At 38.6% G+C, this 27,814-nt stretch overlaps 1 protein-coding gene across 1 annotated transcript in view; it reads left to right on the top strand.

The window, feature by feature from the left end:
* The window catches only part of LOC145660612 (trypsin-1), a 511,848-nt gene that overhangs the window by 357,715 nt on the left and 126,319 nt on the right, over window positions 1–27,814 (top strand). Inside the window, exon 2 of the mRNA XM_081725880.1 lies at window positions 23,927–24,107. Coding sequence (XP_081582006.1) covers window positions 23,927–24,107 — 181 coding nt within the window. The remainder of the gene's footprint in view (window positions 1–23,926; window positions 24,108–27,814) is intronic.

Here is a 27,814-nt window from a genome sequence, read left to right on the forward strand (position 1 = left end):
CAAATTGAGCCCTGCAACTTGGGGAAAGGGGAAGGAGAGTTACATAAAAATGATCGAAAATGACTCATATCAGTGTCGAATCCATAGTTTTCTGGGTCGCTGAGATGAACAGTGAAATTTCCAATTCCGTTTAATCCAAATTAAGCCCCGCACCTTGGGGAAGGGGAGGGGAGATATATTTAAAAATGATCGAAAATGACCACTATCAGTGTTAAATCCATAGTTTACGGGCTCCCTGAGATGAATAGTGACACTTGCAATGCCGTTTAAATCCAAATTCAGCCCCATAACTTTGGGGAAGGGGAGGGAAATGAAAAATGAGCGAAAATGACCAATGTTAGTATCAAATTTATGGTTTTCGGGGTCTCTGAGTTGAACAGTGACACTTCCAATCCGTTTACATCCGAATTCAGCCCCGCAACTTGGTGAATGGAGAGGGACAGAATTATTTTTTTAAATTGCTAATATTAATGTCAAACTCATTGTTTTTGGTGTCGATGTGATGAACAGTGACACTTCCGATCCCGATCCAAATTCAGTCACGCAACATGGGGTGGAGGAGAGGGAGAAGTATAAAATGATCGATAATGAACAACAGTGAGTGAGTGAGTAGGGGGTTAATGGGGACGTCAGCAACGAGGCTATATGTCCCAATGAACAACAGAGAGCACTTTAGTAATAATTGAAAATGACTGACTAATGGAACATATTACTATTCTTTTTTTTTTTTAAATTTAATCCAGCGAAGCGGGTAATTGATGTTAGTTACTAATGTGAATCATGTTTACTAGTTTGCGTCATAATCAAGTGGTTAGCGTACCGAATTGAAACGCGGCAGACGAGGGAAGGAATCTTATCCTCTGTACTATTTACTTACGTTTGGTTTAGCTATTCAATTAAAACATTATTGAAGAACAGTTAAAAAAAATCATTAGGATGTGAGACATCGTGAATTATTAACATGAAGTGATTAGTGTCAATTAAAGTAATACCTAGGGAGAGAGAAAGGAAGAGGAAAAAATAAGAAAATATGAAAATCAAGTGTTCAAAATATGAAAATGTGTGAAGTTTTAATTATATACTTTCTATGATGTGTTTAAGACTATTAGGTTCACACAATTATTTCAATAAAAAACCGAAATTAACACATTTAAACGAAATTTGTAGTTTGACGTCCCACGATTATGCTCTATAAACTAAAGAAGACGGATGATTAATGAAAATGAATGATTATTAATAATTCATGGAATAAGAAAGTGGGAGGAAACGTGAAAACCACCAGAAAACCCACGGAAATGATGTTGTTCACTACAAACTTGCGTGGCCGAAGATCAGAAACCTCTCACACTAGAGAAGAGTGTTCTATCACTCAGTCATTGTGCCCTCTTTACGATTAACGATTATCGTTGTATATATAGGGTGAGTCTGTGAGTTCCTCGAGTGGAATTAAATCACAAATGACTGAAGATAAATCTATGACAGAAAAACTGAAAGAGAAAAATGAAAGCAAGTTAATTCAGTGGAGCATTTTGCTTCTCTCTTGAAGGCCATTAACAGAGGACTGTATGGGACTCCTAACTTTCATTGTATTAATATTGATCATAGTGGCCAGTTATTTCTCTATACAATTACAACCATTGAGTGGATTACTGGGATAATAAATGCTTATTACCTAGCGATGTTCAAGTGAAATTAGGGTTGTGTGTTACCTTATTATGGAAAAAAACATGTTAACCGTTTGAAATGAATGTCTGAACCTAGCTGGTTTTTGACTTGAACCTGGTTTTTGTCATGCTATTTCCATTAGGGGAAGAAGACAGTGGATTTCCTCACGAGCCCATTATATTAAGTTGAAACTTGGTATATGAACTCCGCATTGGACGTAAGTAGATAAACCTAATATTTTCGCAACGTATTCTTCTAACGGGAAAAAGTAGAAGAAAGAGCAGTTTCTGTAACATGTTTCTCAATAAATAGAAATGACATCAACGTTGTCTGTCTCAATATTACGGGGAAACGTTGAACAATTTAAAATGAAGTTTACAATAGAGTTATAGCTTCTATGTGCTGTGAATTTATATTTTCATTTTTTATTCAATTAAGTTTTCTAAGAGTAAGAAAGGGAATCAAACATATTCTCAAATATGTTCCATAAACCTATTCTCCTCTTGCAATGAACAGACATTTCAACTAGTCTATGTTGCCCTCTGTATAAGGGTGTTTATTACAGACAAAGAAAGTTGTAAAATGTTGATATTCGTGATATAGGTTTCATTTATTTATTTTTTTTACAAATGTACATACATATTGCTTGTTAAATGCTATATATATGTGGAAGTCCATACTTGCGTTCGGTGCATAATCTTTGAATATGAAGGATATGCACCTACTTATGCAACCCGCAATACAGCAAGAATCGCCAGCCGCTTTATATAAGCTAATTGATACCACCATGGAGTGCACGCGGTCCCTCAAGGTGCTCGAGCAACCAGTCGAACACTAGGATGCTATCTTTTTTTTATCGTATCGCGGATGAACTGGACAGTGAAAGTCGTAGACCATGGGAACTTTCATTAAAAAGAAATGAACAGCCATCATTTGAGCAGCACGAAGAGTTCCTCAATAACAGATCCCATACGCTCGCAGTATCTACCGGCGGGAATACACGCGTTTCCGGAAGTAGTGAACAAGTGAAGAATCGGGACAAAAGACAAATATCCTCCCATGTTACCACTAATGAGCGTGATCAAATATTACGTGAAGTGTGCAGGGGAAACCACCCCCTCTATAAATTTGCGGAGTTCACAAAGCTCAAAATATCTGATCGTGTCACCCTGGTGGAAGACAAATATCTGTGTTTTAATTGTCTACGGAAATCGTGTAGAAAGGATACGTGCGCTTCTAGTACGTGTCGCAAGTATGCTTTAAAAAAATTATCACATTCACTTGCACTACGAGCGAGCTGTCACCAGTTCGAGAATCAAATATCACAGCCCATGTTGCGGCGGACGCAAGTGTGCCACAGGTGTTATTATGTACTGCCATCGTGAAAGTGAGAGAAATAATGGTGTGTATTACTCCTTCATAGCAATGCTAGATTGCGCGAGTGAATCTAGTTTGACCACCAAAACTTTGTACAAAAACTAGGTCTGAAGAAAAAGAAGTCCAGTATTGTGATTTCTGGGATTACAGGAGTAGAAGTGGCTACAGCGAATGCAGTGGTGGACTTACAGTTACAGCCATCCGGTGAAAGAAATGAAACTTTCGAAACTCGTGCTGTGGTGGTTCAGAATGTTAACCTCTGATTTACCCAAACAAAAGTGCCCTAGTGCTACAAACTGGTCTCATTTGGAGGGACTGAGATTAGCAGATCCCACTTTCAACGTAGTGGGCCCCATTGGCATTCTACTGGGGGCAGACATGTTTCCATCGCTTATGATGAGCGGAATCGATGAAGCTTGTCGCGAGCTTTTGGAGTTAGAAGAGTTCCTACTTACGAAATACCCGTCCAAAGAAGAAAGGGCTGTGAAAAACAGTTTGCAGCTACACACCAGCGTGACGCGCATATAAGTTATGTGGTGAAACAACCTTTCAGGGCTAACACAGCTGCATTAGACAGATCACGTGAAATCGCGGTGAAGAGACTATTAACACTGAACGGAAGTTATCCCAACAGCCCTTCCTACAACAACAATATCGTGACTTCATAAGGGAATATCTTTAGTTCGGACATGTAGAACTCATTCCCGCATGCGAGAGAAACGTCGCAGCTGAAACCAGTTGTTACCTACCACATCACGCTGTTTAGAAGTCCACCAGCTCCACTACTAAGGTGTGAGTGGTCTTCGATGGGAGTGCAAGAACAACTTTGGGTGTATCTCTGAATCAGAAGCTCATGGTGGGGCTGAAATTGCAGGACGATATTTTCGCGATTCTTGTCCGTTTTCGTGAACATCCTGTTCCCTTATGTGCAGACATCGCAAAAATGTACCGGGCAGTGTTAATGCACAAGGACGATGTCGACTTGCGAAGAAAAATGAAATGAAATCGTCCCACAGTTATGCTGGTTAGGCTAAAGGAGACGGTGATGATGTGTAATGAATGAAATAGTGGAATGAAGAAAGTGGGAGGAAACGGGAGAACCCCGAGGAAACCAAACATACGGTGTTTGTCCACCACAAAGTCGACTCCCAAAGAATTGTACGGAGAGATTCCTCATGTGCACCAATGGAAGACTACAGTTTGTTAACAGTGACGCATGGTACTGCATCTGCTAGTTTCTTAGCAACTAGATGCTTGGTCGAAGTAGTCGAAAAGGAAGGGGAGGAGTATCCTTTAACAGCGATATCGGCAAGAAGAGATTTTTTTCATGGAATACTTCCTAAGAGGTGCATCTAGTGTGGGCGAAGCAATTGAGCTAGAACAACAACTTATTCAACTTTTGCGAGAAGGAGGCTTCGAACTTCGAAAGTGGCTATCTAGAGAACTGGAATTGTTCCAAGCTGTTCCTCCCCACATGTGTGAAATCGAAGTAGCATTCAACTGCAAAGCGACAACGACGTCAAACCCTTGGTGTATTGTTGTCACCTGTTAGCGACGAGTTTGGGTTCAACGTAGTGCCTCCCTCTCCCCCAGCAGCGTGGACAAAACGAAAAGTTTTAGCAGAGATTGCCAAGATTGTCAATCCCCTCACCCCAGTAACAATTAGGGTCAAGATGATATTATAATCATTGTGGAAGGAAAGCTTAGGTTGGGACAACCCTTTCCCCTTGAAACAAGTCCAGCCTCTCAAGAGTACTGTGATGAATTGTTTTTGCTCCTAGAAATAAAGATTGAACAATGCATTGTGCTCTCTGACGCCGTAAACTGTCAAATGATAGGCTTTTGCTATGCGAGTGAACGGGCCTATTCTGCAGTCGCTTATATACGAGCTGAGCGTCTTAACGTTCGTGTCGACGTGAGACTCATCGCTGTAAAAGCTAAATTTGCTCCCATCTAAACAGTTTCCCTATCCTCATTGGAATTGTGTGCCGCATTGTTGCTGTCCAAATTGTTAAAAACATATTGCAAGTGCCATCAGTTGAAACGTGCAAGAAACAATTGCTCTCACTGACTCTACTGTTGTGTTGGTCTGGTTAGCCCAGTCACCTGATAAGTGGAAAACGTTCGTCGCCAGTCGTGTAGCGAAAATGCAAGGAATTTTGCTTTTGTCACAATGGGCGCATAATAACAGACTAGAGAATGCAGCTGATTGTGCTTCAAGGGGGTATCTTAGAGCATCCCCTTCGGCGGTGCGGTCCAGAGTAGTTGCGGGAAGCAGTGCTGTAAGAGCCTCCATATCCTCCCGCTGGCTTAACTACAGATCTGGAAGCAAAGAAAAAATGTGTCACAGTTTTGTGTGTGCAGTCCGAAAATGACATCGTGAACCGTTACTCTTCCCTAGTGATATTGAAACGTGTAGTGGGTTGGTGTCGCAGGTTTGTTTACAACTGCAGTAATCCGGTGCAAAACGCCAGGGGGCACTTACCTCTGAAGAAATGGAAGAGGGTATTTAGTGTCTGGTAAATGAGGTACAGAAAAGAGAATTCCACACCGAAATCAAGTGCCTAGAGAAGGAATCCCATCTACCTCCCCAGCAATGGACATTAGGGCGTGTTGAGTGCGTATATCCAGAAGCTGATGCTCTAGTGCGAGCTTTACTGTAAAGACTGCCTTCGAGAGTTCAAGTTCCCCATTCTCCAGTGCCTTTCAACCCTTGAAAGTAAAGTGAAGTAATGCAAAACGTCAGCAGCTCGCTGTTCAAGGATGTCCCATTATTGCATATGAATGATATATATTTGTCTTGTTTGTTCTTTAAGGATTACTATACATTATTATTATTATTTGGTTTTTAGTGCATTTCCTTATGAGTCTCGATCATTCATTGTATGTGTGTGTTATGTGAAACTGGAGCGTTTCAAGATGGGGGCAATGTTCGGGTCATTCTGTCTACCTGTTTCATAAAAATAAGTACAAAGGAGGCTTATGTTTTGCAGAGTTTGGGCCTACTGTCAGCATTTCCAAAACTTGGAACAAAATATACGTATGTTTTATGTAGTGGCAGTTTTGCTGAACACATGTCTCTCCTGATTAATTTTTTTTCTATCTGTAACCTCTTTCTCTGGCGGTCTCTTGTCTTTCTTTTCAAAAATACCGTTAGGCCGCCTCCCTCATATTTTGGCAGTGTTGTGTTGTGCTCTTGTGGAGAAGACTCGTATGCGTGACTTTTCTGTGTTCGTGTATTATATTTTCTTTATTCTAATAAGTTATTAATTCAATCTATACAGTAAAATAGTACTCTTTAAGTAGTGATGCAAAACAAATTGTTATTGTTTTGAGTAACTTTCCATGTTTAATTAAATGTGCATAACAATAAACTATTGTTTGGTCGCACAAAGCAGACATGGTCCGCCTTACGCAGATTCTTTTCGCCGTATGATTTGCGTCATACTAAAGGCACGACTACTGCAGGAAACATATGTTGGTCGACCTCTTTAGTATGGCACTAATCACGCGTCAGAACAACTCTGCATAAGGCCCGATATGCCTAATATTAAACTGTTCTAATTCATGTCTCTGGTGCTGGGCGGTGAGCTGGGTCTCTCTACCCATCAGGATAGTTCCAATGAGTGGACACAATTTTAATATCTCTGAGTTTTCATAAGATCAATTTTGTTGTTCCACACCTACGCGCATACAGGTGAGCAGGTTTTAAGAAGACATCCAAAAAATCTAAATGTATTTCACTCCTCCAACTGTCTTTTTAATTGATCGCGCCAATTTATGCAAATGAGCCGTCTCGGCTTGTCAACTATAACTGGATGAAGGGGACTAACTAAATAGCTGTGTGGCCGCATAGCCATCTGACACAAGTCACATAAGGCACAAAATTTCCTAACACACTCTCTCATAATTGGCCATAAGAAAATTGAGACAATGATGGTAGGAGCTTGTTAGCCGACATATGTCTTCTTTCGTTGTGATAGTATTCTAATGGTGGTGTTATTAAGATCTCGAGTATATATATGTTTTGCCATACCTATCTTTTTTTTTTTTTTTTTTTTTTACTTAGTCACTCATTGACTAATTCAAAACGGTGACGCACAACCTTTAACTTTTCAGAATGGTTTCCTCGTTTTTATGTTAACCTAATTTCCCCATTAAGGGGATCAGAGGTCTGCATTTTCGAAAGGGTATCAATCAATCTTCGAAGTTTACAAGATACATCAGACAGTATAGACATAAATGACTCATTTAGGACCTGTTTCTTTTTTATTTATGTTTTCTTCCGAGGACGCATGATATCTTGAATGATAATCACTCTAATTCTCATTCGATATGACGTGCACAAATTCAATATCGACCGCACGATGCTAAACTTTGCGTAGAATCGAAAGACAAAAACATAAGAAAAACCTTAGTGTAGGAAACCTAGGTATTCCTGATCGCATTCTTTTACAGCTGTTTGTAAAAATATTTCAACACAATTTAGGGAGGTATATTATGACTTATCACTTGCAGAACAGAAGTTCGTAGACACTACTACTAAGGGATTAGAATATGGAGTAGTATTTCCTTTATTACCCTCCACGCTAACCAGCAATTGATCTAATTAGCCACTCGATTCATGAGAGAGTTTGGCTCTTATTGGACTATCATCAGTAACTTGAATAGAATGTTTGTAGCTCAGAACACATTCTGCTTTTAAATCGAATCTCTGTGTTTCATAAGTAATGTTTCAAGTTTTCATTTCTGTACACAATGTAATTCGGAAGAACCATATACTTAAATTTTGATTTCTTTTAACTGTGATATGGGTTTTTACTTTACTCTACTCTGAGGGCAGGTACAAATGTACCGGTTGCTAGGTTGTTGGTTGATGGGCATCTACCATTGTTGAACAAACTTCTGTGTTCCGATCTTCATTTCTAGATACATATCTTTCTTCATAGGCTGCCAACATTTCACCTGCAACGCGTCGATTACTTGACGCAAGCATATATTCCGACATCCTCGTTCCATTATCTTAAACCCATCAATCACCATCATTAATATCTCGTTCTATGTTCCTTATCATAGGATCTTCATCGTCTACTTCTACATCTCTAAGCATGATGTGAACTTCGTGCAATTTCTTTAACTAAAGCATACGCTTTTAAAAATTGAGGATTGCATTACTGCTACAGTATAAATACCACCATTAAATATTAATTAGTTCAACCATAGTTTGCCCTAGTATTGTGTCCGTATGTTACTATGATGTTACTTGCTTTAAGAAAAGTGGGAGTTTACGATCTTTTACTTTATCCTGATATGGTATCTGAGTTCTCCTGATATGGTATCTGAAAAAGAAGGGCACAGACCGATTGTGTGAACAAAAGAAAGTGTAACGACATTGTTAATGGATAGTGGGTCTTTAGTCGTCTCTAGGAGATTGTCAAAAGTGGTGTTCACTTTATATTCGCTTGATACTATTTCTTCTACTATAGTTTCGAAGTCATCATTTTTTCATTTTAATATACCAACACTTGCACACACCAAAATTTAAATTTAGTAACGTCACTGAGCGTGAACACATTGCCTTCTAACTTCTCGTCTCCTGGATTCATCAGTGCCTGCCTGAGGTTACACAACTCAAAATCTTTTTTCTATTATTTGCATTTGTTCCCCTACGAGTGATCATACTTATGATCATAAATTTCTAACACTTCCTGTTGATTCTCGCTTCTGTAACTACAGTGTTTAATATTGCTATTGTAGATTCGTGTACCATGCCCAACACCTTGACCAATTCCTCTAGTGGTTTCGTGTCGCTGGGTCCCTCTTGTCCACGTGATGCATTCCTACACTCGAGTTCGTTATCATGGATACGCCTGGCATTATTTCCATCATCTTGTGCGAATACGGTTGTTGATCATTTTTCTATCTACGATTCATTTTCGCGGACTACTTGTATTTTCACCTACGTTTTCAGCATTTATTACACTTTCAGTTTCAACGAAAAACATATTAAAACTCTTCCGCTGGTTGTAATCTTCTCTCTCTTTCATTGCATACTGGAGTGAATTCAGTAACAGAAATTGAGCGTGGTTTTCAAGCAACAATAGCTTTGAACAGTTACGCCTTTAATTTTCAAGAAAGAATGCTAAGCAGAGTTGATTCTTCAATGGTCAGCTCTAGAATACTGTTCTTATGTAGCAGCTCTAATAAGTAGCCTTTAGGCAACTATTGTAATTTCGGATTATATTATGAGGTAATTATGTTCCCTTTGAATTATGTGTCTCTCTCTCTTTGCTCAAATAATTTCTTTACAAATTTCTCGAAGTTGGGCATCCATGCGTGAATGTACACAATTTTGAAATGCTAAGGGCTGCGAGTGGGAGTTTGCTACGTTCTTAGGATGAGAAGTACACAACTCTCGTTCTAAGGTGGGTGCTGGTAAGGACAGCATGATAGTAGGATTCGGGACAGCAGAAATTGTAGCTATCCTACTCGCCACAATTTCAGCTGTCTCGTTTTCAACAGACGCCTTTCACTTCTTTAATTTCTGTTGAAGTTTAGAGCAAACACTGTCTACCTTCTCTTGGATTTTCTGAATGCTCTCGTTACATTCAGATCTCACTTCCTCAAAACGTAATTTTCTTGTCGTAATTCCTTTCTTATCCGAGGTACACTGCTTAGGTGGCCTTTCGTTCTATTAACGTTACACACGTTCTACTCAACCCAATTTCCTACTTCACGTAACCTGCCTGACAGATTGACATCGTTGCTTTCAACTACTTCCGCTACCCGATGAACATAATCACCAGTGCGTTCTGTTGATGCCTTGAGAGTTCCACTGGTCCGTACTAATTGCTTCAGATGGCTGTAGGTCCTATTGCCTTTTAAATACGAGTAACAACAACAAAACAAAAATTTTGAACATAGCGTCGTTTGTGGTTGAAAAAGCTAGGTTTGCTACAAATTGTCGTTGAGAAGGACGTTCAAGCTGTAAACGACTAGGAACAGCTTCAAAATGCGTCAAAGGCTGCCCTTTGTAAGTAATTTCAACCTCCTCCAAAGAACGTGTATTCAGAAACAACAGTTTACATGGGACAGCGACAAGTGAACAGTCTGTCAACTTACTGCACTATTCATTATATATTTTTGTATCCTTATGAAAGAAAAACAATTCACTCCTTTCCATCTCTTTGGTGAACTTAGAATCACAAAATTGGCTACTAAATCTAAGAATATCTGTGTTTCTTGGTTCTCCACTGGAAAAAGTCTTCCTCAGGAGCTCTCTTCTGCTATATGCTTGCAAATAAAATGAACGTTCGAAAACAAAATACCAATCAAGGTTACAAGTGTATCCAATATATTTAAATTCAATAAGTACAGTCATTCGTAGTCAACCATCTATGCTATTTAAACATTACACAATCAATAAAATTCTAAATATTGATAGGGAAATTCCATTATATTTACATTCCGAAATGTAGATACTAGTTCATTTAAATATTGAGATGCACACACCTATATATATATATATATATATATATATATATATATATATATATATATATATATATATATATATATATATATATAAGCTTGGCATACGTCCCGGTTTCAGAGTGTAATCCCGCCATCCCGCCCGGTTGCCGGAATGTCCCGGTCATTGCAGGGAAGCCGTTCTGAGTAGTGCTTGTAACCTGAATAGCATAATATTTACTGTATAATAAAAACAATCTCTTCGGGTCCCAAATCGTGCTACCTACATAATTGTCATAGCAAAAAATAGGGACTTCATATATGCTAGTTATTCCGGCGTTATATACTGCATCTATCTCCATGGGCGTCGTACAACAAACAATAGGGAATTTATGTATGCTATGCTGTATGCAGTTATTCCTGTGTATATTTAACTCCATGATCTTGCCTCAATCCCTAAAAGGAAGAAGAGGGAGCGTTTGTTGTCTGTGTTCAGTGTTCTCCTAATGGCTGTGATAATGTGCATGTTTTGCTGCTACAGTAGTTAAGATTTGTGTCATATATTCACGTGTCACTACATTTTATATGTAAGAATGCCAAAAAGATCGTATAAGTTTTCCCAGAGCTTTCGAAGTGAATTACCTTTTTAAAAAAATGCGTGTAACAGACAGGGCCGTGCGCATATTTGCGGATCCCAAACGTTTCAGATATCCTCTGATCTGATTGGCCGATACAGATACGATATCACGAGACATGGTCTACAAATAGCACAAAGTAAACGGCAAATGTTGTCGGCTCTGGTAGCCGAGTGGGGAGTTCGCTACGAGCCTTCATACCGCGAGGACGTGCTTTGTCGCTGGTGCGGTGTTTGTGGTGTGAGTGTTTGAACTACGTAGTACTGGTTATTGATATATTATTAGTGCCTTTCACTATCTGTATATATATATATATATATATATATATATATATATATATATATATATATATATATAGATAGATAGATAGATATAGATATATAGATATAGATATAGATAGATAGATAGATAGATAGATAAATAGAAGTGATACATAGATTTGTTTCTGTGTTGATACTGCATTGATATCAGTATGTCCCAGAATATTCGTACGAATACTGTGAAATTCGAATTCGATAAGAGTACAAGATCCAGGCAGCCATTAGTACTTGAGATACATAAATGGCTAAGTGAGAACTTCGCACCCTTATTAACTGAGGCAACGGCCATACAACTGCATAATGAGGAATATTGTATATATGTGAAAATAGGTGATGTGCATAAGTTTAACGTATTTATGTCGAATAACCCAGGAACAGTGAATTTCCGCCACAGTGATGGACTGATAAGTGAAGTACGAATTACAGACGCCGCCTCTGCTTTGACTCGCGTACGCGTTTTGGATTTGCCTATGGAATTGCCGGATGAGATGGTAGTGAATGTATTAAATGAATATGGAACTGTACATAACGTTACTCATGAAAAATGGCCTGCATATCTCCCATACCGTATTTATAATGGAGTGCGTATTATTTCCATGGAACTGAAAAAACCCATTCCCTCCAAAGTGTTTTTTGACAACCAGAAAGCCACGGTGATGTACCAGGGGCAACAAACAACGTGTTGGATATGTGCCTCCCCCGGACACGTCCACTCCTTTTGCCCAAAGAAGAGAAATGTAAAACCACCCGCATCGCAACATGCTGAGGAACTCCGGATGACGGAAATATTTAAAGGAACACTTCCATCTACCAGGCGATATGCGAATGCGCAAGGTGCTGAGACTCTACCGCCAATGAGAACCCCACCAAATGAACTTTTGAGAAGTGATAATAGTGTGCCTCCTCTTAATGATGAAGTTGCATTTCCGGCTTTATTCAAACCCGTTGATGCATCTCATTTGCCCCTAGCATCTCCAGCGATAGCGAGTGAAGTAACGCCTTCTGCCATCTCTGGGCCTACTCAAGAACTACCTTCGCCAGTGCGCGCTTCTGAAACAAGTGAAATGTGTGAGTCGTCTTCCCAGCGAGTAAACAAAGTGAATAGTAAAACCCACGAACAGCAATTAAGTGCCACGCATATATTGGACGAGGAAGCTGATTCGCTGCCTTTAGGTAAGAAACGAAAGCCGAATATTGCTGATTCCCCCCATTCGAGTGATGTGTGTGAAACTGTAACCGAAACTTTTAGTTATGATTTAGATACTTCCTCCATAACATCTAATGACCAAGTAGAAACAGTATTATCAGTGGAAACAGTAGAAAAAACATGCCAATCAGTTGCCTGTTGAATTTACCTACGGGTCCAGAGTCAGTTCCATAGCATATTTCTAAGTATTGTGCATCGATATGTTGTTTGGCCTTGTACTTTCTTTCCCTCAGACATTTGTCTGCCTTTATCTTTTTTTGTGCAGTTGTAGTATTATTGTTTCCAACAGTAATATGCCTCTGCCTAATGCGCGGTCATTTTGTACCCTCAATTTAAATGTTATATCCAACTTCTCTAATCAGTGCTTACTGCAACAATTTGTAACATAAATTGATGCCAATTTTCTTGTTACAAGAAGTGGCACTCTCCTCATTTTCCTTTTTACCGGCATATACTGCTATTATTAATCAAGGTGAACATCAGCGGGGAACTGCTATTTTGTACAAGAAAGGTATACAAGTGGACGACGTAAGATGTTTACCTTCCGGGAGAGCAATTCGTTGCCGCTCAGAGGGGTTCACAATTATTAACATTTATTCACCATCTGGGACGCAAAACCGCTTACGCAGGGAACAGTTTTATAATGAAGACATAGTGCCGTTGTTACCAGTAGTACCAGACAAACGTATCATGGCAGGAGACTGGAATGCGGTGGAATCACCATTAGACACGTCAGGACATTATATACCATGTAAGGCTATGCAAACTCTTATCTCACAGCTTCACCTACGCGACGTTTGGTTATTATGTCATGCAGAACGACAAATGACGTACCGCTCCGCCCGAGTACAATCACGTTTAGATAGGATCTATATATCAGACGTACGCCGGCAACATATTACAGAAGCGGCCTTGCGCATCCCCTCTTTTTCTGATCATGTAGCCGTCTACATTACCTGCAAGTTCCCACAAGCTGTGAGTCGATCTGTTGGTCGCTCATATTGGAAGTTGCCATCTCGACTTTTAAACCGCGCTGATATTAAAAACTTGTTCTTTCGTAAGTGGCAGTATTGGTGTAAACTACAGCGCTATTACCACAGCCTTAATCGGTGGTGGGTAGCTTACGCAAAACATAAAATTAGTTCATTCTTTCAATGGCAAGCTCGCGAAACAAAGACCGATCTTCTCCATACCCAGGAATATTATTACAAAATTCTGCAGGACATATGGACACAACCGAGCACACCGGAAAATGTTACTCTCATGAACCACATTAAAGCAAAATTACGTCAAGCGGAACATCAACTTTTTTCTAAGTTGTACAGCCGCACACATCTTGCTGAACAACTGGAAAATGAAAAGACCACCTTTTATCATTATATGCGCAATGTGTACCGTAATACCTCCAAATATATAGATCGTCGTAATGTAGGTGGGGAAAACCCTCTACAATTTTGATGATATTCAAAATGAGTTTGTTCGTTATTATCAGCAAATGTATGACACACCTCAGGATACGTTGATGGACATACAAGACTTTATAGATTTTCCTTTACCACATGCCCCTCCCGACGCCTTGGATTCCCTCATGCACCCCTTTTCGATCCAGGAATTGATGAGTGTTTTGAAGAAATCTCATAATATCTCCAGCCCTGGGCCCGATGGACTACCGTACCTATTCTATAAGCAATATTGGGATATTGTGGGTCAGACAGTACTTGAAATAATGAATGAATTATTGCACGCCTCTAATATTCCACAGAATGATGGTATCTTGATACTCCTTCCTAAAAAATCCGGACGATTTTCTCTTGAGGACTTTCGTCCCATTACGCTTCTGAATACCGATCTTAAAATATTGACCAAAATGATTGCTAGCCGCCTAAAACCCATCTGTAGTCAGCTCATCAGCCCCTATCAAGCTGCACTCAATCCTACGTATAATATGCAAGCAGCAATATCCAAATTGCGAGATATTATTTCATATTACCAGTTTAAACGTCTCCCAGCCTGTGTAGTCTCATTTGACTTTCGGAAAGCGTTTGACAGTATGACCCATCAATATATCTACGCGGTACTTAAGGCATATGCATTTCCTCCATCCTTCATCAGCCTCATTACTACGTTATACAACAATGAATCCTCCAAAATTCATTTAAATGGTCATTTGTCACCTGCTATAGACCTTACACGTGGTATCAGACAAGGCTGCGCACTTTCGGTATATTTATTCAGTCTCGGACTTGACCCTCTACTACAAAAAAATTGGGAGGAATCAAGATCCACTATTAGATGATTTTCACAAGCTTAATATCCAAGCATACGCAGATGATGTTACCCTACTCTCTACTGAATTTTCTCATCTTCAGAAAGCAATGCAACATATTGAGCGGTATTCTTTGCTCAGTGGACAAATGCTCAATACATATAAATCCAAGCAATTATTGTTTCATAACTGGCAATGTCCGGATTCCCCGCCGAACCCTTGGAACGTGCAGTCGGTCTCCGTTCTTATAATTCTTGGTAATTACATTCACTTGGTATGCCAAAAATCATCAGCAGCATATATGGAAACCAAATGCGTATACAAAGTCAAGCAGATAAACCACTCGCACTTCCCTTATATCAACGGGTATGGTATGCTAACGCCTACCTTTGCTCCAAATTTTGGTATGTGGCACAAATTTTTTCCTTTAACAGAAATGTATGCCAAGAAAATAGACTCATTGGGTGGTTTCTATGGAAAGGATGCGTTTTCCGAGTACGACGGTCGGTTCTGTCCCTCCCATATGCTCACGGTGGTCTCAATTTGATTAATATTCGACAGAAAGCTAAAGCACTACTGTTAAAAAAACATACATGCACAGTCTTTAAATGCACATTCACACACTGCACAGTGGTTAACGTGCTGGACAGCCAGCCTTCATGGAAATAACCCTCCTCACTTACGCCATGAAAATCTTTGTTCATCCTATCTTCGTGACCTCATCTTAAACTGGGCATATTTGCCCACCTTGTCCCCAGAACAGGCCGTAATACACGCAATTTATACACCATACTTCAACAACAGCACGACAATTCTGAAACTGCTTCTATCATCATGCACCATCCACACCACACCTGGCCCGCGATTTGGCAGAATTTGAATCATTCTCTCCTCACCAGTGAAGTGAAAAGTCTGTGGTAACAAGCAATTCATAATCTGATTCCCACCAATGAACGCTTATACGCTATTCATCGGAGTCATACTGACTTATGCCTTATTTGTGGACACAGAGATACCTTACACCATCGCCTTTCGAAATGTTTAGATGCTAGACCAATTTGGAACCAACTTATTACTTGGCTGGCACTCATCTGCCGTAAACCTAAACAGTATTTTACGGCGAACATTTTTCTTTTCCCTGACTATCAATGGTTTCCGCCAACTCGGAACACAACCGTTACCTGGCTCCTCGGCACTACTCTCTATTACTTGCTTCACACTAGACCTCACTGTACAGCAATTGAATTGAGCCGGTGGAAACTACGGCGTCGGGTGGAGGAAAACAAATATTTCGCGATTTTTTTACATATCATATTTGATTAGTAGACTTTTTTTTCCTAGTAGTGTGAACTTACAAGTACAACATCTTGACTCTTTGTATTTATATATATTTCTCATGTATAGATTCTAGTTTCATAATTATGTACTGTCTTAACACCCATGGTTCTTATGTAGTGTTGTAACGTGGACTTTGTATTTCAGAACATCATGAAATAAATTTAAAAAAGTGGGCTAACGCAACATGCTAATAAAGTGTTTTTGGCGTGGGTTCAAATCCTGCCTACGGACAGTTTTTTACTACTTTTAAAAATTTTTGTAACACCTCATTCGTTAAAATAAGATTAAAAATAATATTCAAAAAGTGATTTAACGATAATTTTTTTAAAATTTTCATTAAAATAAGTTTGCCCTTGTACTATATAGATCCACAGCAAATGTAGTAGTAGTTGTTGTAAGTTTGCCCTTGTACTATATAGATCCACAGCTAATGTAGTAGTAGTAGTAGGAAAGGGTTAGAAGCCCCGTAGGGGTTGTTTGGGTTCTGTTCTAGACGTCAAATAGGCAAGAATGCTGAAACGTTTGGGGTCGGCAAAAATGCGGGCCGTGCTGGGATACTAATGAACAATATGTATACTTTGAAAGAAAGTATAGATACCTTTCTTTATCAAAATCACCACCAAATTTGTTTTAGTATTAACGTAAATAGCTAATTTGTGGAAATCTTGAATCGAAATCCTCTTTACTAGAGAAAAACTTTTTAGTTCCCTAGTAACATTTCTGTCAAATAAAAAGAAGCTAAATGTATCAACAACTTGATACAGCTCTATGGAATTGGACACAGGAGGTTCAGTTCTGCATTTACAAAAGCTATCAATTGATTTCAGTCCTGAGCCTACTGGACCCAGTTTCTACTTTATATTTCAATCTCTGCGAGAACCATTTTAATATTGTCCTCCCATCTGCGCCACGGTCTTCTTAATTTTCGTTTTCCTATTTGGATTTCCAGTTCGAACTTTGAAAACGTTTCTCATTTCTTCCATTCTGGCTACATAACCTGTCTGCTTGAGCCTCCTAGACTTGATGACCCTAACACGATATAAAATTATGTGGTTCATCGTTATGGAGGTTCCGCCATTCCCCATTCCGTTCATCTTGGAGTTCGAATATTGGTTTAAGAATCTTGTTTTCAAATATTATAAGTCTGCGATTTTTCCTCAGAGTCAGTGACAATGTTTCGCAACCATACAGCACAATAGGCATGATTATCGTTTTATATTTTAAGCTACAAAATTTTCAACAGATTTCGCGACAACAAAAGATTTTTAACTGAATAATAACACGAAATCCCTGCTTTCAGTTGACATTTTTTTAATTATAGTTTTGGTCTGTTAATAATGATTCTAGATATTTGCAAGTAACCACTTTGTCGAAAGTAAACATTATCTGGTATTTTAACGTGTCCATAAAATGCAGTATTACAATCCCGACAAAGTTTCATTAATTTAGTTTTCTCTGCATTTACTTTTAAGCCCATATCTCTGCAAGCGTTAAGTAAGATTTCTGCATTCCTTTCAATTGTTCTATCATCCACTATTAAATTTACATAATAAGCATACGCCATAACCTGGTAAATACAATTCAGCTCTAGGACCTAATTCCTGACTTTGATTGTCCTTACAGTGTTCTCCAGAACAAAGTTAAATAATAATGGCGACAACGCATCTCCTTTCAGGCCATTCTCAACGTGAAAGCTTGTGAACAAGAATTTCTCTACTTGAACCTTACTTTGGGATTCATTTAAACATATCTTAATTAATCTACCTTTTTCGGTATTGCAAATTCTGTAAGCATGTTGTACAATGTTTCCCTCTTTCCCCTAAAGTCAATAATTGATGTGCCAGAATATTCAAGTATTTGTTGAATAGTAAATATCTGGTCAATAGTTGATCGATTTTACCTACATCCCTATGATAATCTCCAATAATTTCATCTGCGTATGGAGTCAATCTTGCTAATAGAATGTTTAAGAAAATTTATTGGATGTTGACAGAAGAGAAATTCCTCAATAATTATTAAATCAATGTTGTTGCTTTTCTTCTGAACTGGAACAATGATTGAAACTTTTCACTCTTGTGATAATTCCTCCTTGCTCCAGATAAGGAGAATGAGTTTGTGTATCTTGTTCTACAATCCCTCCCCTTCCCAGCTAAAATTAAGTCAACCAGAATTTCGTCTACACCCGGAGATGTGTGTTTCTTTAATTTTTTTAATAGTGATATATATTTTTGTCTGGTTAGGTTCTGGAATATACGGTTATGCTGTATGCATTTCACTTTCTCCACGCATATTAGTTTTTGGCTGTGTGTTAAGCAAATCGTCAAAGAAATCTTTCCATTTATTTAAGAATCTATCCTGATCAGTGAAAACTGTTCCTTTAGCTTTCTTTAATATATAAGCACGAAATTGATAGCCTTTTTAAAGTCCGTTGATGCATTTATACATGTAAGAATGTTTTTATTTTTTACTATTTTCTTGAAGTTAATTAATTTTAGCTTTCAAAAATCGCGTTTCTTTGTTCTAAAAGTTTTGGAAGTTTTCCGCCAGATGACAGTGAAATTTTATGTAGTTATTTCGTTCGGATTTCATAGCCAACGCTATTTCTTCTGTTTTCTCTTCTCTGCTACTTTAGTGCATTCCTGGTTGAACCATGCTTTGTTCCTACGTATTTCTGCCTGTCCCAATATTTCTTTTGCTGAAATCTTAATGTTTTCTCTAATTTCAACCAAATATCCTGAACACTAGTGTACTCCGAACCTTCTAAAACCGAGAATCTATTCGACACTTCAATCTGGTTCCCCTCTCACCTGACTCTCCTCTAATTACTTTAAATTAAACCGCTCCGTTTTCAGATATTGAATATTTCCTTTATTCAACGATAGTCTCTCTCTTATTATCATAATCAACTCCTCTGAACGACCGAACATCAGTTGTGCTAGACTGTTTTCTTCTATCTACTAAAACGTGATAGATTTAATTATGTGTTTTTCCGTCTGTAGAGGTCCAAGTATATTTATGAACGTCGCGATATGGGAACTTTGTAATCATCACGATAAGGTTTCTGGATGTTGCAAAGTTCTCGAGTCTTACGCCGTTGTCACAACCTTCCTTATACAGACATTTATTCCCTATAATCGGTTTGAAAATACCCTCTCGTCCTATCTTCGCATTGAAACCACCTAACAGAATTTTCATATGGTATTGCAGGAGATGATCAAATACCCGTTCTATTCTTTCGTAAACACTTTTTTTTATTGTCATCCTTATTTTCTGTTGGGGCATGTACATTTAAAACAATAATATTACACCACCGACCCTTAAGAGAAGTAAAACAAAAACCAACATTAACAAATTCAACCCATGTAATTTTTGATAGTACGTATTCGTTTGTGAACGAAAAGCCCTGATCCTTGTTGGTAATTTTTAATTCGTTCCTCATAAAAGAATGTAAAATTTCCCGACTTGACTCCTCCATTTCCTTCTCATCTAACTTCCTGACATCCCATTAGTTCCATCTTCTATTTCTAAACTCATTCGTTACACATTTTAACGCGCCTGCCCTATTATAGAGACTTCTTAACTTCCATGTTCCAATTCTTATGTCGATTTTACTTTGCTGAGTTCGTGCCAAGTTATCAGTTCTGATCCGAGGTTTCTGCGAATATATCTGAACAAGCCTTTTTTCTTTTTACAGGATGAGTTGTTAGCCTCACACCAAATCCGCAAGCTGGATGGTCAATCTTTGTCTGTCCGCAACTGCTTATTCAGCATATTCGCAGCTAATATCTATATCCCAGAGGTCTTCTCCTCGATCCACAAGCTGAGGACGTGCCGTGCCGCGGTGACAGGAAGACCACATTTTATGGAAATTAATATAGCTACAGTTTAGAATTACAATAGGTACTGATTATCCGAACACTGATTTGAAACACACAGGAACAATCAATATGCTCGGATATATGGACGCATATTAAGACTGTGAAAGCTTCAATGCCGTAAAAATCGTAAATTAGAGATTAGTGTCAGTGTATTTAAATAGTATTTCATGAATGCGTCGTACGTTTGACTATCCGAACTATTCTTGCTGTATCACATTGTTTCGTTTTATAGCTACATAACTTTATAATATTTTTGTAAGTGATTATACACTTTACGTGTTCTCTGCCAATAGCAACTGTATGGATTGTAAAGGGCGCATTGTATTCTTCACAGCTTCTTTATTAACAGTTATTATTTGAAATTATTAGATAAAGCTGGTACACAGGATAAATAAAACCACTTATCTATAATGTGATACTTCGTAGGGCGCATTAGTAAAAGGCGCATTGTACTTTTCACGGGTTCTTTACCAATAGTAACTGTATGTATTTATTGTACAAACGTGGTATACAGATGAGTAAATAAAATCGTTCATATTTGATGTGGACTCGCAAGGGCGCCTAATGTAAAGGGTGCACTGTACCTTTCACGGGTTCCTTACCAATAAAACTATAAGAATTTATTACTAAAAACTTGTAAATTTATTTATACTGTGATGTTGCGGAGGGCGCACCGGGACACGTCCCGGTGTCCCGATGGGCCAGCAAGGGCCTGGTAACAGATGATAAGGTCAAATGTAAAATTTGTGGATCGGAATTTTCTGTATCTCATGGATACCGTTCAGACATAACCGACCATTTAAAGACAAAAAGACACAAAGATAATTCATTATCTGCAGCCGGGTCCTCAAAAGTAACTTTCTTTAGGAGTAGCAATTCTGTTGACAATGAATTAAACATAAACGCAAAAGAATTCATTTTTTCTTTTCATACGGCAAACCAGAGCCTAAGTTTCACCTCAAATGCATGCTCTTCAAAGTTAATTTTACAGTTTTCTGAACCTAAATTTTCCTTAGGAAAAAGAAAATGTGAAGCAGTTATGGAAAATGTAATAGCAACTTTGGCATTCAAGGAGCTACGTGAAAATTTGGAGAAAGCTGATTTTGTTCCACTAAGCTTGAATGAATGCTTCAAATAGTAAGAAATAAAAATGGTGCCTATTGTTGTACGGTATTTGAAACACTAATTTGGGATCCAAGTTAACCCCTTACCGCATACCGTGTCATATATGGCACATCCCCTTTTCTTCACTTTTGCTTTTGTGTGATTTATCAAAGGCGTCAAATGACTGTTTCGTTTGCTGTGTGAGATATTAACGTGTATGAATAAGAGATTTTGGTGTCATCTGGCAGGTTCTTTGTGAGTTGTATTATACGGGAAAACATTGGCATGTGGTTTCTGTGAAGCAGTGGATTTTTTGTCGGTGAAAATAAATTTTTTGGCGTCACATTGTGCTCAGTTTCCCAAACAAAACATATGACATTCAAGATAAGTATTTTGAGATGTATTTCCAACAATATGGTATCTTCGTATTGCAGGAAAGTGAAAGAAAACGTATGTGTCATATATGTTACACCATGCGTTTACGGGTACTTTTATGTCCTTCAAGTGCGGAATTTATAGCTACTATAGTCGTTCTGCAATTCTGTTACAGCAATTGATCCAGGGCTTTTTTTAATGATGGACGTTCCTCAGTAGCTGTTAGACATCTTTCAAATGGTGAAGACAGTGTATTATCAGATTTATCCGAAGATGAATCAGCATTAGATCCAAGAAATACCAATATTTTGTTATCGGACTCGAATGAAGATTCTGTTTCTCCTGCCCCTGAGAGGATCATCATGCCCAATTCTGATGGTGCAATGAATTCAGATGCTGATGGTGTTCGTCTGTGTATCATAAATAATTCTGAGGATAGAAGGTCTACGTCATCGAGCAGTTCAAAAAACACCAAGCGGAGATCTAGAAACAGGAGAAACTTTTTTAAAAGAAGATATTCTTCACTACACAGTCACGCCTATATTCAACCCGAATTTGGCCAACAAAATCATTTTGTATGACTATAAATAAACTTGAACAGTTTATTGTATTGATTTCTACATGCCAATTATTCAGTTCGCAGCTACTATGCATTACTGGAACGGAAGGCTTGGCCATTATGCGGTAAATCAGGTGATGAGTTGTGATCGGTTTGAAGAGATCAAATCATTTATTCACTTCAATGCCAATTCAACTTTTATTCCTGCAGGAGAACTTACCCATGGCATACTTCATAAAATCAGGCGTTTTCTTGAACATATACGATAGTGTCTGTGAGATGTCTGCAAAGAAGAATTCTTGGCAGTGGAAAGGCAAATCATTCCCATAAAGTGTAGATCATCAATAAAACAATAAAACATAAAGAAATCTCATAAATGGGGTTATAAAGCATCTGTTCTGAGGGGAATTTCAGATTTCAGTTATGATTTCGAAATATTTACTGGGGCTCAAAGTAATGTTACTCCTACTGCGGCTCCGGACTTAGGCGATAGTAGTAACTTTGGTGTTTGGTTGACTCAGTCTGTACCTCGAAATATAAACCACAAAATATTCTTCGAAATTGGTTTAGAAGTGTACCCTTAGAATTGTATCTCAAGAAGAAAGGCATTCTAACCCTAGGCACAGTGCGTACGAATCGTATCCCAAATTGATGTTCTTGCTGAACCTGAAGTCGAGAAAAACGGGGTTCAATGAAAGAAAAGTTGTTGTTGCGGAAGATGTTCAAAGTCCACATGTGACAATGTACGATAACAAAACTAAATACGTTGTCGAGATACGCAGGAAGCAAGAATCCAAGTGAGAAAAAGATACTTCAGAAAAGAGAAAACCTATATGATGATTCCATGCCCATATTCAATTTCCGTTTACCTAGACTCAATGCTATTGTACCATAGGATCAATATTAGATCAAAGAAGGGATACCATAAAATAATGTGCCGCTTATTTGAGTTAGTGTGCATCAAAGCCTGACTTCTTTGGAGGAGAAATGCAAAAGAAACTTTTGACCGAAATGTAATTCGAATGTACGAGCTTACTATTTGAAGACCCGCGGTTTACCACAGAGCTAACACTGATCGCTCTGACTGAGTTTCTTCTAACGGAATATAACTGAATTTTCAAGACAATGTCATTCTTATCCGATGTAAATACTGTTGCTTTCTTTCTCCTTTCCTTTTACTTTACTATGGATGGGAGAACTATGTTCCCTGTCTTTCCTTCCATTGCAAAAGTTCCTTTACATATTTAAATGTCTTTTTACGTATGGAAACCTAAATGAGAAAATGATCATGTGAATACATGGTTTCGAAATATTGTATCATTAAGTATATCAATCAATGTTAATGTTCTTTACATTTAACAACATTAGAATATGCCTTACTTAAAATAAGAGAAACCACATATGCACAATTCTTCCCGATTGCAAAGGTTGGCTTGGAGGTTCCATCCTGGTTTGCTGTTTTCGAAGATGCCTGAAGTTAGACTTAAGTTTTTTTTTTTTTTTACCGCAAAACAGCAATAAAGAATCTGCTCAACCTTTACGTAAGAGGATGCACAATACCAACAACCAAAGATCGATCTGTAGTAAAGATATACTTCTTAAAGCTCCTTAATTTTCTCTATTGTGGTTTCTATATCATTCCTCCTCCTCGACTCTGTTAACTTTCAGCAATTTGATTACCTATCTCTGGCAACGATGTTTGCTGTAATTTTAACTTAATATTCTTTTTTAGTGGCAGACGTACCTTGTGGGCGATCATTAAGGGAAAGAGATTCACGTATAGTTGGAGGAGAATCAGCTACGCATGGAGAATTCCCATGGCTTGTTTCTATTAAGAGGCGAGGTGGTCATTTCTGTGGAGGAACTTTAGTAAACAAACGATGGGTCGTCACAGCAGCACATTGCATGTGCAGGTAAGCTCTTTAATGCAGTGATAAAATTATAAACGTGTGTCAAGTTTCAGTATTCGACTGCTGCTTAAACACATAAATAATTATCCCAAAATAAAAAGAAAGAAATTCGTGTATAAGAAAGAAATAATTGAGAAAAAACAAGTAACTGTATTCGTTGTCGTATCTAATAATTGTTGCATTTTAACATCATGTTGAAGATACTCAGTATTGTACTCAGCTTTAATTGTGCTTAAGCTTAGCAAAGCCATCCATATATTTATTTCGATCCTTCCATGCTGTCTTGCGACTACGAAGGGTGACTGAAAAGTTTTGAGCCTTGACGAAAATATAAGAAGTTCAGATTTGGTAGTACCTTTATTTTTTAACATAACTTCCTTGGACAGCAACACACTTGCTCCAACGGTGCTGTGATGCTCTTATCCCAGTAAAAAAATCCTTAGGTTATGACCATAGAAGCTTCTCCACGGCTCTCAGCACGTCATCCTCGCTTGCAGAACGTCGTCCTGTTAGAGCCGTTTTTAGATTAGGGAACAATTGGCAGTCTGAGGGGGCCAGATCTGGAGAATAGGGTGGGTGAGCAACAAGTTCAAATTCGCATTCGTGAATAGTCGAAATGGCAACTGCTGATGTGTGGTCGAGAGCATTTTCATGATGGTAGAGAACGATTCTGGACATCATTTGTGGCCTTTCTTTCTTCAATTTGCACTCGAGATTTTTTCAGAAAGGCAGTATAGTATTGTCCTGTGATCTTGTGACTGCTTATCAGGTAATAACAAAATATCGAACCTTGGAAATCCCCCCCAAAACGAGGCCGTCACTTTGCCAGCTGAGGGAATCATCTTTGCGTTCTTTCGGATAGGGGGAGGAGTGCATCCATTGTTTGGATTGTTGTTTTGTTTCTGGCTGGTAATGGTGTACCCAACACTCGTCCATAGCGATGAATCAACAGAGAAAATCGTCCACATCACGTTCTAACAGTTTCAAATTGTCCACAGATAGGAGGTACCGAGTGCGTTTTTGTTCGGGAGTCAGAAGACGTGGGACCCATCGAGCAGAAACTTTTGTAACCCAAAGCTCATTCTTCGACTGCTCGCTCCTCCGATATGCCCCAACCTCTCTGCTATCTATCGAGTTTACAATCGGTGATCTTCTATCATTATATTAAGTATTATCTGTCAGGAAAGTAAATGTACACCAGTTTTTTTGAGTCTGGCATTCCTGCGCTCCATCCATGGAGAGTATGAGAATTCAATCAATCAAATGTTTACTGAGGGAGAAGAAGAAAAGTCTAATCAGAATAAGACATTGCAGAGGGGCACAAGCTGTGAATACGAATAGTGCGGGGTGTAAATAAGGGCGACACCGAAAGAGAAAGCCAGAAGCAGCTGTTAAACGGAGAAAAAAGAGTAACAATTGTCGAAGTGGGAACATAAAACACAAATACAACAAATATGCAAACTAAGCGTTTACCAAGCAACTATCTTGGTGTAGTAGTTAAGGCGCTAGATTACAAATTCAAAGAACGGCGGTTCGAATCTGCTACAGGTAGTATATATATATATAACGCATACAGCATATGAAAGGTGGTAAAAGAGAGCGTAGTACCCGTTTAATATGTTAAGTGAAAACGAGTTAAAAATTTCGGTGAAATTTATTAGAGAAGTGAGAGAATGAAAATGATGAAGCAAGTATATTTAATCAGCGGTTGAGGAAGCAAGTATATTTAATCAGCGGTTGTATCAGAGGGTGGTGTGGAAATTTTCCCGAATTTCGCACATGCGAGTCTCTACGATAGGCAAATTTCTTCAGAAATATGCGTATTGCAGAGAGAGAAATAGAGAGAGAGAGAGAGAGAGAGAGAGAGAGAGATGCTCCCGGAACTGATGTTGATGATGATTTGGAGTTTAACGTCCCGTTCAGCAGCGAGGCTATATGAGACGTGGACCTACTGATTAACGTGGAATCCGAACCACATAAGCTCCCGCCGGGAATCGAACCCGGGCTCCGGGAACTGAAACTGTGGTGCTTCCATTCAAATCAATGAGATGACAAATCGGCGCTTACATAATAAGAATGCCGAATACAAACAGCCATAAAACAGCAAAGTAATAATTGCAAGCGTTATCACCTAAGGTTCCAAGATCCGAACAACATATCACTAATATCCCGAATGTCAAAATATTGTCACTTACACAACTTTCCCTCTTCCCAAATGTGTCCTGTGAAAACAATCACAAGTTTTGGGATGACGGAAAATATTGAGACTACAATATTAAACTATATAAGTAGACTTTTACCAGATTCGTATTCAGTTATTTTTTTCCACAACCAGTTTTATTGATATTCAAGACAGCAAAAGCACTATATTCGTTAACTACAAAGCGAAGTTATTGCAACGCTGCGTTACACAGTGAATCATCCATATTACACTCGTGAGTTTTGCTATGCAGAGGCTAGCCACCGAGGCACGCTGAATAACGCCTGAATGAAGCAGCGAAGAGAGATAGCGATACAGTGAATGGAACAAGCAATGCATTACAGACATTTCAAGAAAAAAAAGAAAGATCCCTCTTTCCACACTTCATGCTGCAGTTCTAACTTCCATTTCCCCATCAAAGTTACATGCCTAGAGTAACACACAATTCCATTACACTCAATCCAGAGCCTTCAAACAACTTTGTTCTACGAAGGGAAACGTAGGACACTACACTTATAGATATACTATACATAGACAGTTAAGTAGTAATACATGAATGCAATTAACCCCACATAACATCGATTGTCTAAATGTACAATGGTTTCAAACAATTAGACACATAGCAAACATTCACAACACCATTATAACTTATCATATGTTAATTCCACTTCACAAGTGGTAGAATGAAAACCGTAGACTGACCGTGGAATGAAAACCGTAGAAAATAGAATGTTTTTTTTTTAATTAGAATTATGAACACAAGTTAGTGAAGGAAACAATGACGGTCAATGATAAGATGATCCGAGGTCGGAATCGAGAAATAACTTGACAACCAGATGAAAAAAGAATTTTATAAAACGGTTATGATGCGCTAGACACAACATGGTTGCCTGTTTCGTCTCGTCATGTGAAAATGCCTCGTTTTAGAGAGGCGAGAAAAAGCCTGTTTCGTTTTGTGCAGTGTTGGATCTAGCTCGGGGGCGGGGGCCTAGGCTCCCACTTTCACATGGACGAAAATAATTTAAGCTATTTTTTATATAGTTTTGAAAATTTATAGTAAGGTCATGATATACTTATCATAGTCTAAACTCAGGCAGCCCCCCAGTTTTTACCTTCTAGGTACCCCACTGATTTCGTGGCTACCCCGGTGTCATTTCGTGCTTCCGAAACGAGACAAATTCTTATCTAGTCTACTTTCGTCTAATTTTCTTTCGTAAACCTCATAATAATAGAAGTAAAATTGGAAGCCATGCTGCTTTGAAATGTAACGAAGTTTACAAGTTAGAATTGATAATCGGACAAGAGAAGGCTATGGAATGCTTTCAAGACATTAAAACGCGACGAGTCCACACAAGGACCTGTCACGTCTCGTCTAGGAAAACGCGACGAGACAGACGCTTTGTCTCGTTCCGTCTCGAATTTAACAAAGCCTATATTGTCTCCCCCATGCTGAATTGGAAGCCTCTCACCAGAGATGAAGTGGATCGTGGGACGTGGGTCATCAGGACGT

This window comes from Thermobia domestica, chromosome 9, assembly GCF_964235325.1.
Source record: "Thermobia domestica chromosome 9, izTheDome1.hap1.1, whole genome shotgun sequence".
NCBI lineage: Eukaryota > Metazoa > Arthropoda > Insecta > Zygentoma > Lepismatidae > Thermobia > Thermobia domestica.